The sequence below is a fragment of the Tursiops truncatus genome, chromosome 11, assembly GCF_011762595.2.
Source record: "Tursiops truncatus isolate mTurTru1 chromosome 11, mTurTru1.mat.Y, whole genome shotgun sequence".
NCBI classification, from domain to species: domain Eukaryota; kingdom Metazoa; phylum Chordata; class Mammalia; order Artiodactyla; family Delphinidae; genus Tursiops; species Tursiops truncatus.
This window is the reverse complement of record NC_047044.1, coordinates 57,327,172-57,344,329: the sequence shown is the minus strand read 5'-3', so window position 1 is coordinate 57,344,329 and position 17,158 is coordinate 57,327,172. Positions and strand designations below refer to the sequence as shown.

At 49.9% G+C, this 17,158-nt stretch overlaps 1 protein-coding gene across 3 annotated transcripts in view; it reads left to right on the top strand.

The window, feature by feature from the left end:
- Positions 1-16,068, top strand: part of KIF5A (kinesin family member 5A) — a 32,107-nt gene extending 16,039 nt beyond the window's left edge. The window contains exons 8-29 of one of the 3 annotated variants that reach the window (XM_073788473.1): positions 69-193; positions 703-807; positions 1,132-1,280; positions 1,387-1,535; positions 1,808-1,983; positions 2,763-2,831; positions 3,207-3,413; positions 3,718-3,864; positions 4,475-4,663; positions 5,029-5,146; positions 5,521-5,585; positions 5,695-5,804; positions 6,152-6,253; positions 6,759-6,819; positions 7,069-7,140; positions 7,303-7,407; positions 10,003-10,219; positions 10,451-10,604; positions 10,921-11,003; positions 11,412-11,439; positions 11,896-12,010; positions 13,692-16,068. In XM_073788473.1, coding sequence (XP_073644574.1) covers positions 69-193; positions 703-807; positions 1,132-1,280; positions 1,387-1,535; positions 1,808-1,983; positions 2,763-2,831; positions 3,207-3,413; positions 3,718-3,864; positions 4,475-4,663; positions 5,029-5,146; positions 5,521-5,585; positions 5,695-5,804; positions 6,152-6,253; positions 6,759-6,819; positions 7,069-7,140; positions 7,303-7,407; positions 10,003-10,219; positions 10,451-10,604; positions 10,921-11,003; positions 11,412-11,439; positions 11,896-11,974 — 2,510 coding nt within the window. In that variant the 3' untranslated portion in view covers positions 11,975-12,010; positions 13,692-16,068. Of the gene's footprint in view, positions 1-68; positions 194-702; positions 808-1,131; positions 1,281-1,386; positions 1,536-1,807; positions 1,984-2,762; positions 2,832-3,206; positions 3,414-3,717; positions 3,865-4,474; positions 4,664-5,028; positions 5,147-5,520; positions 5,586-5,694; positions 5,805-6,151; positions 6,254-6,758; positions 6,820-7,068; positions 7,141-7,302; positions 7,408-10,002; positions 10,220-10,450; positions 10,605-10,920; positions 11,004-11,411; positions 11,440-11,895 lie in introns of all 3 variants that reach the window. The other 2 variants (XM_073788472.1, XM_033866408.2) reach the window with 2 other exon arrangements.
- Positions 16,069-17,158: the final 1,090 nt, after the last annotated feature.

The window sequence follows — 17,158 nt, the reverse complement described above, 5'->3', positions numbered from 1 at the left end:
AATCCGGGGCTGAGGGCTTCCGTTACGCAGGGGGTGGTACGGGGACTGTTTCATCCTCCCTCCTACAGACATGAATGAACACAGCTCTCGAAGCCATAGCATCTTCCTCATCAACATCAAGCAGGAGAACATGGAGACCGAGCAGAAGCTCAGTGGGAAGCTGTATCTAGTGGACCTGGCAGGGAGCGAGAAGGTTGGGGGTCCTGTCGGGGTGGGGTGGGCAAGGAAGGAAGCCTTGGAGGGGGGTGGCCTTTCTGTAAATCAAAATAACTTTCTTATTGAGCTAGAATTCACATACCATAAAGTTCACCCTTTTAAAGCATATAATTCAGTGACTTTCAGTATGTTTGGCAGGTTGTGCGTCATCACCACTAATTCCAGAACATTTTCACCACCTGTTGACAGTCATGCCCTCTTCTCCCCTCCCCCATCCCCTGGCAACCACTAATCTACTTTCTGACTCTGGATTTGACTTTCTGGACATTGCACATAAATGGAATCATATAACGTGTGTGTGTGTGTGTGTTGGGGGGGGGGTGAGGTCTGTAGCAAGAGCGTTTAGGGAAACAGAGGAAGGGCCTTCTCTGTCCTTTCCCTCTCCCCGTCTCCTTGGACTAAGCCACCTTACGTGGAGAAGAGGTGGGGAGAGCCCACTCCCTCTGCAGCCGCTCACGACATACTCACCCCTTCGTGCCCTGGTAGGTCAGCAAGACTGGAGCAGAGGGAGCCGTGCTGGACGAGGCCAAGAATATCAACAAGTCCCTGTCAGCTCTGGGGAACGTGATCTCTGCGCTGGCTGAGGGCACAGTGAGTGCTCCTTAGGTGTCCGCAGCCCTCAAGCCCCACCCCGTCTTCTGCCTTCTCCTAATGCCCCACCTCATCATGCCAGTTCATGGGTTGCTCCGCCCCTAGTCAGCACCACCGTCCCTTCTTTATTTTTATTTTTTAAATTTTTTTGGCTGTGCCATGCGGCTTACAGGATCTCAGTTCCCTGACCAGGGATTGAACCTGGGCCACAGCAGTGAAAGCCCGGAAGCCTAACCACTAGGCAACCAGGGAACTCCCCCACCATCCTTTCTGATTCCCCCGTTGAATTTTTTTTTCTGATTTGCGGCCTCTCTCTTTCCCCAGAAAAGCTACGTTCCATATCGTGACAGCAAAATGACACGGATTCTCCAGGACTCCTTGGGAGGAAACTGCCGGACAACCATGTTCATCTGCTGCTCACCGTCCAACTACAATGATGCGGAGACCAAGTCCACCCTGATGTTTGGACAGCGGTCGGTGGCAGGGTCCCCTAACTCCCTGCCGCAGCCCCTGCAGCGCTCTCCCCTCAGGGTCTTGTGAGCCTTAATGGAGGTCTCATCTCTTCGTTCTCCTCTCCAGGGCAAAGACCATTAAGAACACTGCCTCCGTGAATCTGGAGTTGACTGCCGAGCAGTGGAAGAAGAAATATGAGAAGGAGAAGGAGAAGACAAAGGCTCAGAAGGAGACGATTGCAAAGCTGGAGACAGAGCTGAGCCGGTGGCGCAGTGGTTAGCAACGGGTCCAGTGGGTGCAGGGAGCCAGAGAGGGCTCCTACGATCTCCAAGGGGGGCTGCGTTTCCGGAGGGGTGCAGTAGAGCAGTCATGAGAGAAAGCGAGAGCGGCTTGACTGCCTTTACCCCCACCCCCCGAAAGGTTGACGGTCCATTTGGCAAGAGAGATGGAGGCCTGGAGGTCTCCGCATTGTACAGTGAGGGAGGAAGGACCCTCGGATGCAGCTGTCCCTTCTCCCATCCCTCACCTTGTTCCACCCCTTTGCCAGGAGAGGACGTGCCAGAGACGGAGCGCCTGGCTGGGGAGGATGCTGCCCTGGGAGCTGAGCTCTGTGAGGAAACGCCCGTGAACGACAACTCATCCATCGTGGTGCGCATCGCGCCTGAGGAGCGGCAGAAGTATGAGGAGGAGATCCGCCGCCTCTACAAGCAGCTTGATGACAAGGTAAGGACAGTCGGGCAGGGCACAGAGGTGAGAGCCCAGTGGGATGGTAAGTGAGGGATTAAAGAAGTAGATTATCCTGCTGTTTTTCTGATTTTAAAAGAGATGAATGTTCATTATTGAAAATGTGGAAGATAAATAAAAATACATAGAAGAAAATTTAAATCATCTCCTCCCACCATTCAGAAATAAAGCCACGCAATTGAGATGATACCATATATGTAACTTTGCATCCGATTTTTCCATTCCTCATTATATAATGAGCAATTTCCTACTTTGTTAACAACTCTTCATAAAAGTGTTTTAAAACAGCTGCCTAACAGTCCATTTATCAGAATGTATTTAACCATTTACTTAGTTACAGGCCTTCTAGGGTTTTTTGTTTGTTTTTTTGTTGGTTGGTTGTTTTTGCTATTATAAATCGCTCTGAAATGACTATCTTTGTCTCTTGTGCGTAAGACTTTGCTTTGGAATGATTTGATTAGAATGGAGCGCGAGAGTGGGATTTCTCAGTTAAAGGATATGAACATTTAAAGGCTTTTGCTGTGCATTGTCAAGGTTATACCAACTTCTAGGAAGAAAGGGATTAAAAAAATGAGGGCAGGGCTCAAGGAAAGAAGCCGAGGGAAAGACCCCTTTCTTTTTTTAGGATGTGGAGTTTCTAAATCAAAGCCTAAACTAGCTGGATTTGTATCAGGATCCACGTGTACCCCAACCCTGTAAGTCTACACTGGAAAGAGTAGCTCCCTTCACCCCGCCTTTACCCCTTTTGCCTCCAACAGGATGATGAGATCAACCAGCAGAGCCAACTCATAGAGAAGCTCAAGCAGCAGATGCTGGACCAGGAAGAGGTAATGGGAAGGAGGGCAAGACACGAGAGGAGAGGGTTGTGTGTTCACCCCTGAAAGGCATCAAAAAGACCTTTTCCTGATAAGATGGAAGAAGGGGCATTCTGCTTAGGGCTGAGTCACCCTCCAAGACTCTAGAAATCTGGAAACTTAATTGGGGTTTTGCTTAAAGCACGGATGCCGGAGTCTGGGTGCTTCTTCATTCTGTTGCCCTACTTCTGTGAAGCGGAAAGCCCACTTCCTCTTGACTCTTGCTTTGGCCCTTGCTTCTCTCCTAGACCTATACCTGGGTGGGGGGCTCAGCTTCCCCAGACCAAGGGGCCGTCGAAGTGGTCGCCGGCAGAGGACTTCCTCACGTGGCTCGCCCCTCCCTTGCAGCTGCTGGTGTCCACTCGAGGAGACAATGAGAAGGTCCAGCAGGAGCTGAGCCACCTGCAGTCGGAGAATGACGCCGCGAAGGACGAGGTGAAGGAGGTGCTGCAGGCACTGGAGGAGCTGGCCATGAACTACGACCAAAAGTCCCAGGAGGTGGAGGAGAAGAGCCAGCAGAACCAGCTTCTGGTGGATGAGCTGTCTCAGAAGGTGGTGAGTAGCCGGCTCGGAGCTCCCTGGCCTCAGAACATCCTCCACATCCAAAGGGACCTCTGCTTCCTGATGGGGCAGGATCACGTTTGCACCTTTGCACTGCCATTCAGTGTGTCGTGGGACACTCCCCCATCCCGCCACTGCACTTGGCCCTTCTGACCCCTCTCTCTTCCAGACCCTTCTGCAGGGCTTGTGTTCTCTTCATCGCAGCCATCAGGGTCATGCATGAAGGGAGAGGCCTCCGCCTGGGCTGGGGAGGGGAGCAGGAAGATGGCGATGGGATGACCTGAAGGGCTGTCCCCAGGCCACCATGCTGTCCCTGGAGTCTGAGTTGCAGCGGCTACAGGAGGTCAGTGGACACCAACGAAAACGAATTGCTGAGGTGCTGAACGGGCTGATGAAGGACCTGAGTGAGTTCAGTGTCATCGTGGGCAACGGGGAGATTAAGCTGGTGAGTGGAGAAAGAGGCGGCAGCCTTGTTCAGGTCATTCTCGTTCTGGGCCCTGGTGGGAGGTGCCGGTGAGACAATCCAGGCCCTCAGGGATACTGGGAAGGCGGGGTGCCAAAGATCCAGGAAACACGCCTGCAAACTAGACACAGGAAAGCAGGTAGAGGTTTGCATAGACTCAACTGAAATACACATTCTAAATCCACACACCAACTGAAATTCACATTGCTGAATAAAGAAGCAGTGGAGATGTGCTTACAGCAGGATTTGGAGATGGGAGCACACAGTTAGGAATGACATATGCAGATCTGTGGCAGTGACAGTGACCCGTCTGGGTGATCAAGCAGGTCAGTTTGACTACAGAATATCCTATTGCTCTACAGGATGAAAGAAGGTGACTGTCAGAATTGGATCTTTAAGCACAGAGAGAGGGATTTAGTGTGAAATGACAGGTGATACAGAGCTGCTAGAAGTCATCTGGAACATACCCGTCCCACCCGAGTCCCTGTGTCTCTGGGTGTGTGTGCCTGGGGGCTAGGCCGAGTAGAAGGAAATGGATAAAGGGCTTCCCGGCAGCAGAGAGGCACCTCCTCCCTCCCTTGCTCTCCCACAGCCGGTGGAGATCAGCGGGGCCATCGAGGAGGAGTTCACTGTGGCCCGACTCTACATCAGCAAAATCAAATCCGAAGTCAAGTCTGTGGTAAAACGGTGCCGGCAGCTGGAGAACCTCCAGGTCGAATGTCACCGCAAGATGGAAGTGACTGGGCGGGAGCTCTCATCCTGCCAGCTTCTCATCTCCCAGGTGAGTGCAGAGGTCCAGAGCCTTTGGGTGCCATGGGAGAGGACGGGCAACTCTGTGCTTATGGGATAACTCCTAGCACCCATGTTTATGTCAAGAGCCTAGGGTCAACTGAAGTCAAGGACAGAAGAGCTGGGGGGAAGCATGAGAGGGTCCAGGCTAGAGAAGTGAAGGATCGGGGGGTACTGCCCTCTGATCCAAGAGGGTCTAAAGGAAGGGTCTCCAGAGGAATGTCCCTCGACCCTGCATCCCCATGGGAGGTGTAGCAGGAAGGGAGGAGAGCTGGAGCTTATGGAGGTCTGCACTGCCTGGAGTTGGGTCCTTTGCTGCATCCCTCTTCTTCCTCTCATGAACCCTCACCCCACCAGCATGAGGCCAAGATCCGCTCCCTGACGGAATACATGCAGAGCGTGGAGCTCAAGAAGCGGCACCTGGAAGAGTCCTATGACTCCCTGAGTGATGAGCTGGCCAAGCTCCAAGCCCAGGGTGAGGCCCTCTTAAACGTCCAACCCCCCCATCCTGGGATCTAAGATCGCAGAGGGGACAGGGAGGGAAAGTGACAAACATCACAGGAAACCACCCAACGGCACACTCACCAAAGCATTAGACTGAAATCGTGGAGTCCAACTCACATGCCGCTTAGCACGCTCTTGCGCGTAGCTCAGCTTCCATGAACCATAAACCCTGCATTGTTCTGTGTCCCTGCTGTATGAAATTGGACCGTCCTCACCCAGAAGAACATCCCTGTGGGCCCATTCTGGGTGGACGTGCCTTGCTGTGCCTGGAGCTCTGGTCACAATGTGAAGTTCTGTCCGGAGGAGGTAGGTCTGATGTAAGCTGTCTTCCCCTCTCTCCCTCAGAAACTGTGCATGAAGTGGCCCTGAAGGATAAGGAGCCAGACACACAGGACTCAGAAGATGTGAAGGTGAGTGGGGAAGGCGTGGGGAGGACTGGAGCCCAGCAGGGCTGTGCTGGTCCTCACTGAGCGGGTGTCTGGGAGTCTAGCTTTGAGCTTGGGGTGGGGTTGTTTGCAGAAGGCCCTGGAGCTGCAGATGGACAGCCACCGGGAGGCCCATCACCGGCAGCTGGCCCGGCTCCGGGACGAGATCAATGAGAAGCAGAAGACCATTGACGAGCTCAAAGAGTAAGAGTTCCCCAGGGAGGCTCGTCTCCACCTGGTCCCCTCCTCTTGCTGTGCCTACTCAGATGCTCCCTCTTGCACCAGGATCCGGTTCTTTACCTTCCATGTGTCATTCCCCTGACAATGACAGCCCAACTCCAGGAGGTACAAGGAGTGAGGACTAGTCCCTATCTGCAAGGCTATTCTGATTAGATAGCTCAGGGCCCCTCACCCTGTCATGGAAGCAGTGGCCTGAGTCTGCCTCTGATACCCGAAGGTATAGAAGAAGGAAAGTGTTTGAGGAGCTGGGCTTCCCTTTGCCTCTTGCTGACGTCTTTTTGTTCTCCCCAATACCTCTTTGCCCCCCGCAGCCTGAATCAGAAGCTCCAGTTAGAGCTGGAGAAGCTTCAGGCTGACTATGAGAAGCTGAAGAATGAAGAACATGAGAAAAGCACCAAACTCCAGGAGCTGACGTGAGTGACGGGTCTGCCTGCAGACCCTACTCAGACATGCTGCAGAGGCAAGACACAATCTAGATGTGAATATGGTGACCACAGGAAGCAAGTGCCTCAGAAGAACAGTTCGATGGGGTGGGGAAGGGGGAAAAAGGGAGGCTTCTGTTCAATATTAGCAGACATGGAAGGATGTGGGGGATGTTTTGTGACGTGTAAAAAGCAGGTTACAAACAGTAGGAATGGTGTAATCCCATAACAGTTATGTGGGATATGCATGCATGGAAGAGTCTGGAAGGATGGACACCAGAATGTTCCCGGTGGTTTGATCTGTAAGTAGTAGAATCATGGGCTTTTTATGGAACTCGTTTACTTATCTTTTTTTTTCTTTTCTAATTTCTGCACTGTGAACATGGGTAACTTGTGTAATATATAATAATAAAATATAGATCAAAGGAATGGAGGAGGGAGGAGAGAGGGAGGCAGGGAGGCCCTGAGGGATTCTTCTGTTTCCCTCTTCCTCCAGATTTCTGTATGAGCGACACGAGCAGTCCAAGCAGGACCTCAAGGGTCTGGAGGAGACAGTTGTGAGTGGTTTCCTTCCCTGCCAGGTTAACAGGGTATGGGTGGAGGGCTTCAGTTCTTCCTCCCGATTTCTTCCTAACCCCATTCCTCCTAGCCTTTCTGCAGAGTCAGTCTGTGGCATGATCAGGACGCACCTTTTCCTAAAGGATGAGTGACTCATTTGTCTAGAGAGACTGAAGGGTCCAGTAATTTGGGAGGGGGAACGGTGACCGGGTATTTGGAGGACCCCAATTTTTCATCATTGTTTCCAGGCCCGGGAACTCCAGACCCTCCACAACCTTCGCAAGCTGTTCGTTCAAGACGTCACGACTCGAGTCAAGAAAGTGAGTGCCGTCTCGGGGTCTCCCCAGCCCCCATATCCTTCCTCTTTCCCCAGGCTTCTCCAGACCCTGTGGCCTTCAGTGGGGCTGGCTGGACCTGGTCTGGGTGGGACCTGATTGGCCTCAGGACAGCCACACCTTTCCCCTGCCTCTGTCTCTCATCAGAGTGCAGAAATGGAGCCCGAGGACAGTGGGGGGATTCACTCCCAAAAGCAGAAGATTTCCTTTCTTGAGAACAACCTGGAACAGCTTACAAAGGTTCACAAACAGGTAAGAGTGAGGGTAAGGGGTGAAGAGAACTCTTGAGGCCGGGAACCTAGGATACCTAAATCTTTGGAAGCCCTTGGATTTAGGAAAATCTACTTGCATGTTTTCCTTACTTTTCCCTTTTCCCTTTCCTACAAATCCCTTCTTTATCCCGTATTTGGTTCCACTTTTACCTTGTTCTTGGTTCTATGCCTGTTTTCCCTTTCCCAAAGCTCCCAGCCTGCCTCTGCTCAAAGTGGAATTCCCCAGGCCTACGCTGTTGGAGGGAAAGGTTGAAACTGATAGAGGTTTCAGAGGCATGGGGCCGTGACCGTACACAAGGGATACTGGTCAGACGTTAGCCAGAGACGGAGAGCAGAGAGACAAGAAGTCAGGAAGCTGGGCTTTCTCTCATGGAGAGGACTCCCTCTGCCTAGGCCTGGGGCAGGCACACAGGGCAATTACATGATGTCCTCAGACGGCCCAACTGGCCCCTGGTCAGGGCCAGTGAAAACTCCTGTGTATTAAGTTGCTGCCTCTCTATCCCCCTCCTTGCTGCTGCGGTTCCTTAGGTGGAAGACTGGGTTTCAAAGGTATGGGGTGGGGAGGTGGAAGGGGCAGTCCAAAGGAGTCAGGACAGGAAATGTTTGGGGCATACATAGAAGGATCACCCTGGCTAGCGCCAAATAGCTGAGCCTTGAAGACAGATGCAACAGACTGTCAACTGGCTCTTTTAACTGATTCGTAAAATAAACCCTAACCTATGCTTCATTCCCTTCTTTTCGAATCCACCTTAAAATTCGTTTTAAACTCACGTTCTCATTAAACTACAGCTTCAACTTCTTTTCTTCCCAGTGCCATACCCAGCATATATAGTAAATACCCAGTACATCTTCTTATTTTTTTAAATAATGAAGAAAATCCTAGAACTGTGGCCCAGTGGTAGTCCACAGGGTTTATTTATTTTATTTCGACCTGCAGAGGGCTTTAGTACCATCTTTCCCCCTTTACCTATTATAAAACAGTGTGAACAACATTATAGAAAAGTTGAAAGGGAAGAAACTTTTGTAATCGGTTTTGTCATTCTTTTTCATTTCTGTGTTCATTTTCCTTCTTAATCCAAATGCATATTACATTGCTTTTTTTTCCCCAATTTTTGTCATTGTAGTAAAGTACACATAACATAAAATGTATGACCTTTAATCATTTTAAGTGCACCATTCGGTGGCCTTAAATCCATTTGTAATGTTGTGCAGCCATCACCACCATCCCTCTCCAGAGATAAGTCTTTTCATCCTGTAGAACTGAAACTCCATCCCCATTAAATAAGAACTCCTCATTCCCTGCTCCTCCACCCCCTGGCAACCCCCATTCTACTTTGTCTCTATAACTTTGACTACTCTAAGAATCTCACCTAAGTGGAATCATCTGGGATTTGTCCTTTTGTGACTTGTTCATTTCACTTAGCATAATGTCCTCCAGGTTCATCCACATTGTGGCACATTTCAGGACATCACAGGCTGTTTTCCTTTTCCCCCATGAAGGCTCTGCCTCTGTTCTAAGTCTCAAAGACCAAAAGCTACTCACCAATAGGAGAGAGGACTCCTAATATCCTACCTCAGGGGACACAAGACTAGAAAGGAAAACATGAGTGATGTAGAAACCTCTCAGTCAACAGAATCTTAAATAGCCAGGGCCATAACCCTATTACAAATTAAGCTAAGTTATTGTCACAGCAAAACATTGTTTATAATCTGTAGATTGTCCAAAATTAAAGGGACAATTCTCCCAGTGTTCCCTGCTGCACTGATTTACCTGATATCTTCCAAGGCCGGCTCCTCCTGCAATCTGTAGGGCCCTAGTCATTGTGTGAAACCTTGTAAAAAGATCAGGAAGTCTTTTCTGGATGCAAGGTGGTTAATACCACGCTGTAGCTTAATTTAAATGGGGAGAGGGACAGCCCAGGAAATCCTTGAACATGAAGGTAATGAGCACAAATGTTTGTGAGACTTCAAAACATTTTCTTTCCTTCCTATGGGGCGGCCATGTGTGTATGTGTATCTGTGTCTGTGTGTGTGTGCGTGTGTGTGTGGTGCGTGGGCTCCTGTATTCCAGCTTCTGCTCCTGCTCTACACTGCACCTAACCTGCACTCAACACCATCTCCACCCTCCAAACTGCTACTGTGCTCTTGCTGCCTCGCCCTGTGCATGCCCACAGAGTCATCTCTGGGGGAGGGGGAGGGGCCTCATTCCCATGGTTGCCCTGGGGCTGTTGGTCTGGCACCAGCTGTGAGATATTGGGGGGTTGGTGGTGTTTAGGCCAGGAGGAGACTGGAACTCTTGCTCTCCCAAGCGTTCTGGGCTACAGAGGAGTTGGCATGTTTTTGCTGCCTGGAAAATGATGGAACTTTTTAATGCCTGACCACCGTTTGCTAAAGGGAGAAGGAAAGAACTGGCCAGAACAGCAATTAGGTAAAGGGAATGAGGCCTTTGGAGGAAACCACATGGTCTCCACCTTCCCTGACATGACTTTTCCTTATTCTCTCTCCCACCCTCACCCCCGACTCCGCTGCCTTGTTCGCCTCTCTCCCCGCCTCTTCGCCGGGGCTCGTCCCACAGCTGGTACGTGACAATGCAGATCTGCGTTGTGAGCTTCCTAAGTTGGAAAAACGACTTAGGGCTACGGCTGAGAGAGTTAAGGCCCTGGAGGGTGCACTGAAGGAGGCCAAGGAGGGCGCCATGAAGGACAAGCGCCGGTACCAGCAGGAGGTGGACCGCATCAAGGAGGCCGTTCGGTACAAGAGCTCCAGCAAACGGGGCCATTCTGCCCAGATTGGTGAGTGGGGAGTGGGCGTCAACAGGCGTACGGGAGGGATCACCACCTGGGGGAACCCAGCAAATTCCTCAGTGTAACCCCACCCCAGCCTCACCCCACCACCACTACAAAACAGTAGAAAAGTGAATTACCTTACTTGCAACTCAGTTCAGCTCTAGCTAAATGACCTTGCAGGGCAACTGCAAGGTAACAAATAGCCTCTTCACGGTCATTTTCCTTTCTTTGCCGCAGCCAAACCCGTCCGGCCTGGCCACTACCCAGCATCTTCACCCACCAACGCCTATGGCACCCGGAGCCCTGAGTGCATCAGTTACACCAACAGCCTCTTCCAGAACTACCAGAATTTGTACCTGCAGGCGGCACCTAGCTCCACCTCAGACATGTAGTGAGTGACCGTGGGCGGGCTGAAGTCCCAACCCAAGGCTCTCTGCACCCTATAAGGCATAAGACTGGGTTAATTATTGGGTGAGACTTAATTCTTTTCCTAAGTAGCTTCATTTCTAACCCTTTCTCAACTTCACACCTTTGATTAGAAGGTGGGCATCTGCCCTCCCAGCCTGAGGCCATGTTTGTTGTCCTCTGGTCTCTGGGGATGGGAGGGGTGGATGGCTTCATCCCTGAGGGTGAGTGTGGATCAGTGGTCCTCGGAATAGTGGAAGGTGGGTGCCAGAGGTTGCATCTCTCTCCTCTGCTCCATCCAGCTTTGCAAACTCCTGTACCAGCAGTGGGGCCACATCTTCTGGAGCCCCCTTGGCTTCCTACCAGAAGGCCAACATGGACAATGGTGAGTGAAAAAGATGGGTAACCAGCCTGTGGGATCCCCAGGGCAAGTTGAAAAGTATCAGAAAAGTAAGTGACCCTGCACCTACAGCTCAAACACTGCATCCCTTCAGGGTCTTGGACGCTTAGAAGTGGATTCCTCTGGTCACGTGCCTGTCCCAACCCTTCCCTTCCCTTCCCCTTCTCCTCTCCTCTGTGAGGGCTGAGGGAGGCTTTTTCTCAAACAAAATAATGATGCAGCTTGGGGTAGTTTAAGACGAGTGCCACAGACCCAGATGGCAGCTATGTTGCCAAGACACTTACCTCTTTCTCCAAGGGCTTAGGATGAGAGAGGGTTTGAGGAGACCGTTAGTAACACCCAATCTCTTTTTTCCTTCTTCCAATCTCATGTTCTCCATGATGTTCTCCTCAGGAAATGCCACAGATATCAATGACAATAGGTACGCCGGTTGCCACTGCTCTTGGGCTCTCTGGGTGGGACCAGAAGAAATGGTTACATTTCCCTCATGCCTTACTTAGAGGTTCGCTGGAGACTTTGGGGAAAGGAGGAGGAAATGAGAACCATTCTCGCCATCACTGTGTTGTCCAGGAGGTCCAGTCACCCCCAGCCTCGGTGTAGAACACTGTCCCCTCCTCCAATTCTCCCTGTGGTTCCTCCCCATGCCAGCTATGGGGGCTGGGAGAAAACGCCATGGACGTCTGATGACCCGGGTTTCCCTCCTACTTTGGGGAACTTTGTGACCTTGGGCAAGTCAGCTCTATCTCTCTGGCCTTGATTTGCCCTGTATTCCTGCCCTTCATTATCTCACCGGGATGCTGAGAGAGCAAAGTGACAGGAATGCTGTCATTTATACGGAGCTGACAATGCTGTGATTATGCTGGGTCTCTTCTTCCAGGAGTGACCTGCCATGCGGCTACGAGGCTGATGACCAGGCCAAGCTGTTCCCTCTCCACCAAGAGACGGCAGCCAGCTAATCTCCCACACGGGCTGCTGCATACCTGCACTTTCAGGTAGTTTCAGGCCGCTTCCTCTGACCAGCCTCAGGTTGCCTCCTTTCTTGCCCTCAGCTTCTTTGTTTCTCCTGCTTTTTTTTAAATCATCTCAAAACTTTTACTATATAGTTGTCCCTCAACTCCTGCTGTCCCCTCCCAGGGGCTACATCAGAACTGCCCCGTGTCCCCTAGGCACTGGCCTCCCCTCCCCCCTTGTGCTTGGCCGTAGTGGGAACCACAGTACCGCCTTTATGCCACTAGGGGTCGCTGCAACATGTCAAAAGAAGTGGGCATGGGCAGTGTCCATCTAGAGCCGCAACACAGGTCACAGAACCTAGTGGTTATTAGGAGACCTTGGGAGATCTCTGTGTCCTATACTCCTCATATCTGTCTATGTCACCAATGAGCTTTAGCAAATGCCCCAGGAAGTCTAACTTTTTGTTCGTCTAGCTGCTGTATCAGCACTCCCCTCCAATCTTGCTAGTGGAGGTGGAAAACAGCTGTGTGCCCACCTCCAAGCCCCACCTTCACCTCTGTCCTGGGTCCTCTCCCCTGTTCCCTGTGCTCTCCTAGCAGCACAGGCACCTTCCTGGTTCTTGTGTGTCACCAGGCTTCTCGCCAGGTTGCTTTATGGCTCAAAACGGGCACTGGGATCCTGTTTTATTGTCCACCTTGGATCCTTGGAGAACGAGAAACGAGAGAACATGGCCAGTCTCCTAGTGGGCGGCATCCAAGCTGAGCCCTCTCCAGGGGTTTTCCAGGGTAATAGGCCAGGTGCACGTAGGCAGAAAGGCATGAGAAGCAAGCAGTGGGAATGGGGGAGGGAGAGTTAGGGAAGGCCTGTGGGTGGAGGAGCAGGAGATGGCAGGGTGGCGTCTGGCTGTTGATATCAAAGGAACAGGACTGTAAACCCAAGTTGGCACAGATGCCACCCTGTTCCTCTTCAGTGACCGGGCTGCAAGGTGGTTCCTCACAACCTCTTTCTCTTTCTTCCCCAGTTTCTAAGAGGGACTGAGGCCTCTTCTCTCAGCATGCTGCAAACCTGTGGTCTCTGATACTAACTCCCTTCCCCAATCCTTGTTGTCCGACTGTACTATGTATGATGTCTTCTCTTACTCTGTATCTCTTTGTACTCTGTATCTATATATCAAAAGCTGCTGCTATGTCTCTCTCTTCTCTCTGTCATACTCTCTAGTATCTAATGATGTATTTAGCAATTTCTAAGCATAGTATACCCTCCTCATTTGGGGCCATAGGGAGGAGGGTCAGTGTTTCTTCTTCCTCTCCTATATGCATCTCTCACACTGAATGGTGTTAGTCACGGAGATGATAAAAGGAAAATGGGAGCTAGAGGGCTGTGATCCTTCACAAACACACACACACACACATGCACGTACACAAAGCCTTAAGCAGAAGAATGTCTTGGCGTCATGAGAAGATACAGAAATAGACTCTTCCTCCCTCCTCTTCCACATTTAGCACAGGGGAGGGTGAAATGGAAGGACTGCTTAAATTATACGGTGAATTTTCTTCAGACACCCCTCACCCCAACGGAGGGGTTCTGGGTGTGCACCTCTGCCCCCCAAAGTCTGCCTTTTGCCTCCCTCTTCCTGTGCCCCCTGGACAACCAAGAACATGGATTGCTCAAGGGACCACTTCCCTTTCTCCTCAAAACTCCTTTTGATATTCTCTACCCCAGAGCTCATGACCAGAACCCAAAGCTGCTTAAAATTATTTTGAAACCTTGAGGAGGCCAACCCATTTCCAACAATCTGTCAAATGGTTGCTCATCTGTCCACGGTGAAAGTTATAGCCAAGCGTAAGCAAAATGAGTCCTTCTTTGGCTTTGGGGGTAAACAGACTGGAAAATTCCTAAGTATTTTTTTTGCCAGAGTGATGGGCTGGATTCCTTTCTCTGTCCCATATTGGGCTGCATGTTCTTCCCGTCTCCACCTTTTGGTTTGGGGGCTTCCAGTTCATTGGCAAAATAGGTATCTCGAAATGCCTTCCTTTCAAGCTGGAGCCTGACTTTTCCCCGATGATACACATTAAAAAATGTTTTTTTCCAAAAAGAATTCCCTCTGTAATGTCCTCATCTGGTATTAAGTGCACTTTAAAGAAAAGGGCAGGGCAGATTTTCCAGAGGTGGAGGAGCCCAAGGGCTTGACCCAGGGGGCGCCCCCCACTCCCTATGGAATTGACAGGACTATTGTTTTGTTTTCATATCCTGTCCTACCACATGGTGCTAAGGTGGCTTTCCAGGTAACTGCAGGGATGGAGAGTGGAGGTCACAAGCCAGTCCAAATCAAGAAATATAACCTGGTGTCCAGATAGCCAGTCTTATCTGGGTTGGAAGAACAGGGTAGCAGGGCAACCCATCACCTAGTTTCTAAGTCAGGAAAGAAAGCTCAGTGTGAGTGTCAGCTGGTAAATACAGCCTGTATTGGCCTGTGACTCCTTCAAGCGAAAAAGTCCTTTCTCCCTTTACCTGTTAGGCCCTTTTTAGCAATTAAGGAGAAATGCAGGGAAAAAAAAAAAAATACCAGAGGGGTGTAGAATAAATCCAAGGCGGTGATATTCAGACATTTTTCAGAACCAATCTTATACAGAACCCTGACATAAAGAATAGCTAAAAGTGACGCAGACCTGGGCAGTTTGCATTTTTGTTGTTTGGTGGAAAATGCTTCACTAGTTGAGGAGCCCTTGAACAGTCCTTAAGAGACCCCAAGGATTCTGTAGAGTAGATTGAAAACCACTGCTCTGAGGAAACGGGTTCAATCTGGCTCCCCTGCCCCAAGCAAAGAGGGAAAGGGTGGGGTTGGTGAGCCACGCTGTCTCCAGACGCAAGTGGAGAGGAAGGAAGATACCTGTGCACCTGGAGACTTGTGCTAATGTCGGCCAGCAGGGCACCCAAGAATCCAGTGAGCTTTATGTAATCTTGCCACCAAATGACTCTTTTAAAACACAGAAGAAAATGTGAAGGTGTAGGGCAGATGAGGAGAGAGGTGACAGAGGGAACAGCCTTCTCTTTAGCAAGATGTAAGGGAAATGTAATTCACTTACATAAACAAGAAACGACACACACACAAAGCCTTCACCAGAAGCTTCACTCCACATCCCCCTCCTCCCACCCTCTCACCACATTCCTTTCAGAGAGCCAGGGTCTCCACGAGGGGCACCTGGCCTGCCCCCTCACATCTGCCAAAATGTTGCATGCCAGCGTGAAAGACAAACCAAACTGCACCAACCCCAGTGTGTATTTACTTGATGTACATAGATACCTTTAAAATAAAATAAATTCAATGATGGCTCTCCGGTGTTGTAAGTCTTTATCCCTCCCCAGTCTCACTCCCTTCCCTGCATGTAATGGCATTATGACAGCGTGGGATATATCCTTCCAGGTGTTTTTCCATATATTTACACGCAGGCTTTTTTCCCCCACTTGACAATATGTCCTAGAGATCTTTTCATGTCAAGATACATATTTACCTCATTAAAAAAATACATGATTTTTCATAAACGTATCCTATAATTTATTCAACCATTCCACTATTGGTGGACATCCATCTAGGTTGTTCGTAATTTTTAACAAAAAATGGTATCCTGTTTTCTTCACTGTTTTCCCCAGACCACCCTCAGCCCCAGCATCAGTTCCATCCCTCTAGTGTGTCTGCAACCCTCCCTCGCCAAGAGCTCAGCTCTCTTGTCCCAAGATTGTTTACCACAATCACCCTTCTACCCCCCATTTTAGAGCATAGCCCTACCTGTCTTCTCTGCTCTTCCTTCAGAGTTTCTGAGATAAGTGAAGAAAACCATACGACCAAAACACTAGGGCAATTAAAAACAGCTCCAGAGGTAACTTGACCTTTGGTGCTGATTTACCGTTCCTTCTGTGTGTCCCCGCTGTTTTCTCTCCCACTCTCCAGAGCAACTGGTCTAAACCCTCACTCCTCAAGATCCCTTCTCACCGTCCTCTCTTAGGCAACAACTCTGTCTGTTTTAAAGGGTAAATTAAGGTGACTGAGTGTGTGAAATTCTTCACCTCCCCCCCCCCACCTACACACTTAACCTCTGTCTATACAGATCCCTTTGCTTTCTCCCATCTGACAAGTGATAAATCTCCCTTCTCTGGACTAAATCAAGGCCCTTCCAGATCTTCATTCCTGAGGTACTTACAAAGACTCAATATATAAAATAACTAATGAGAGCACTCTATTCAGTGCTCTGTGGTGACCTAAATGGGAAGGAAAGCCAAAAAAGAGGGGATATATGTTACAGTAGAAACTAACACAACATTGTAAAGCAACTATACTCCAAAAAAAATTAAGAAACTAAAACAAAAAATATATAAAATAACTAAAAGTGATGCAGACTTGGGCAGTTTGCATTTTCTTTGTTAACTTCTGTCTCAGTGATTTCTTCCCTTGTCCTTGGTAAGGTCTCCCTTAAAAGTGTGTTTTACTGTTTCTCTATAAGCCACTCCCCACCTTGTTTTCTCACAGCCAAATTTCCTGATGAAGTCCCAGGCTTCCCTTCCCCACTTCCTCACCTCCTAGTCATCCCGCAGCCCACCTGGATCTGGCTCTTGTTCTGCTGAAAGTGCTTTCCAAAGGTCACTAGTTGCCAAAGACAATGGGCACTGCTCCTTCCATGTCTTGCCTCACCTTTCCATGACATTTGACACTGCTCTCCATTCCTTCCTTCTCGAAATTCAACTCCCTTGGCTTTTGTGACCCTGCTCTCCTGGCCCCTTTTACTTCTCTGGCCACCCCTTCTCAGTCTTCTCCCACTAGCCTCTCACATGGTGGCCTATACCAGGGTTCAGCCTTTCCTTGCCCTCCCTGGGAGGTGTCATCCTCACCTACGGATTCTTCGCAAAAATTAAACTTTTATCCCCAGCCCAGATCATTCTGCTGAACTCTGGGCCCATATGTCCGGCTGCCCTCAGGTGCCTCAAACACGGTCCAAATTGAACTCTTGTTTTCAACCAAAACTGCTCCTTTTCATGTCACCACCATCTCTCTACACCTTGGCCAGAAGCCTAGGATTCATTCTCAATGTCTCCCTTTCCCTCAAATCCCACATCCACTAAGGATTTTACAAACTGACATCAAACTATACCTTTAGATGCCAGCCCCTTCTTTCCATCCCAATAATCATTGTTTT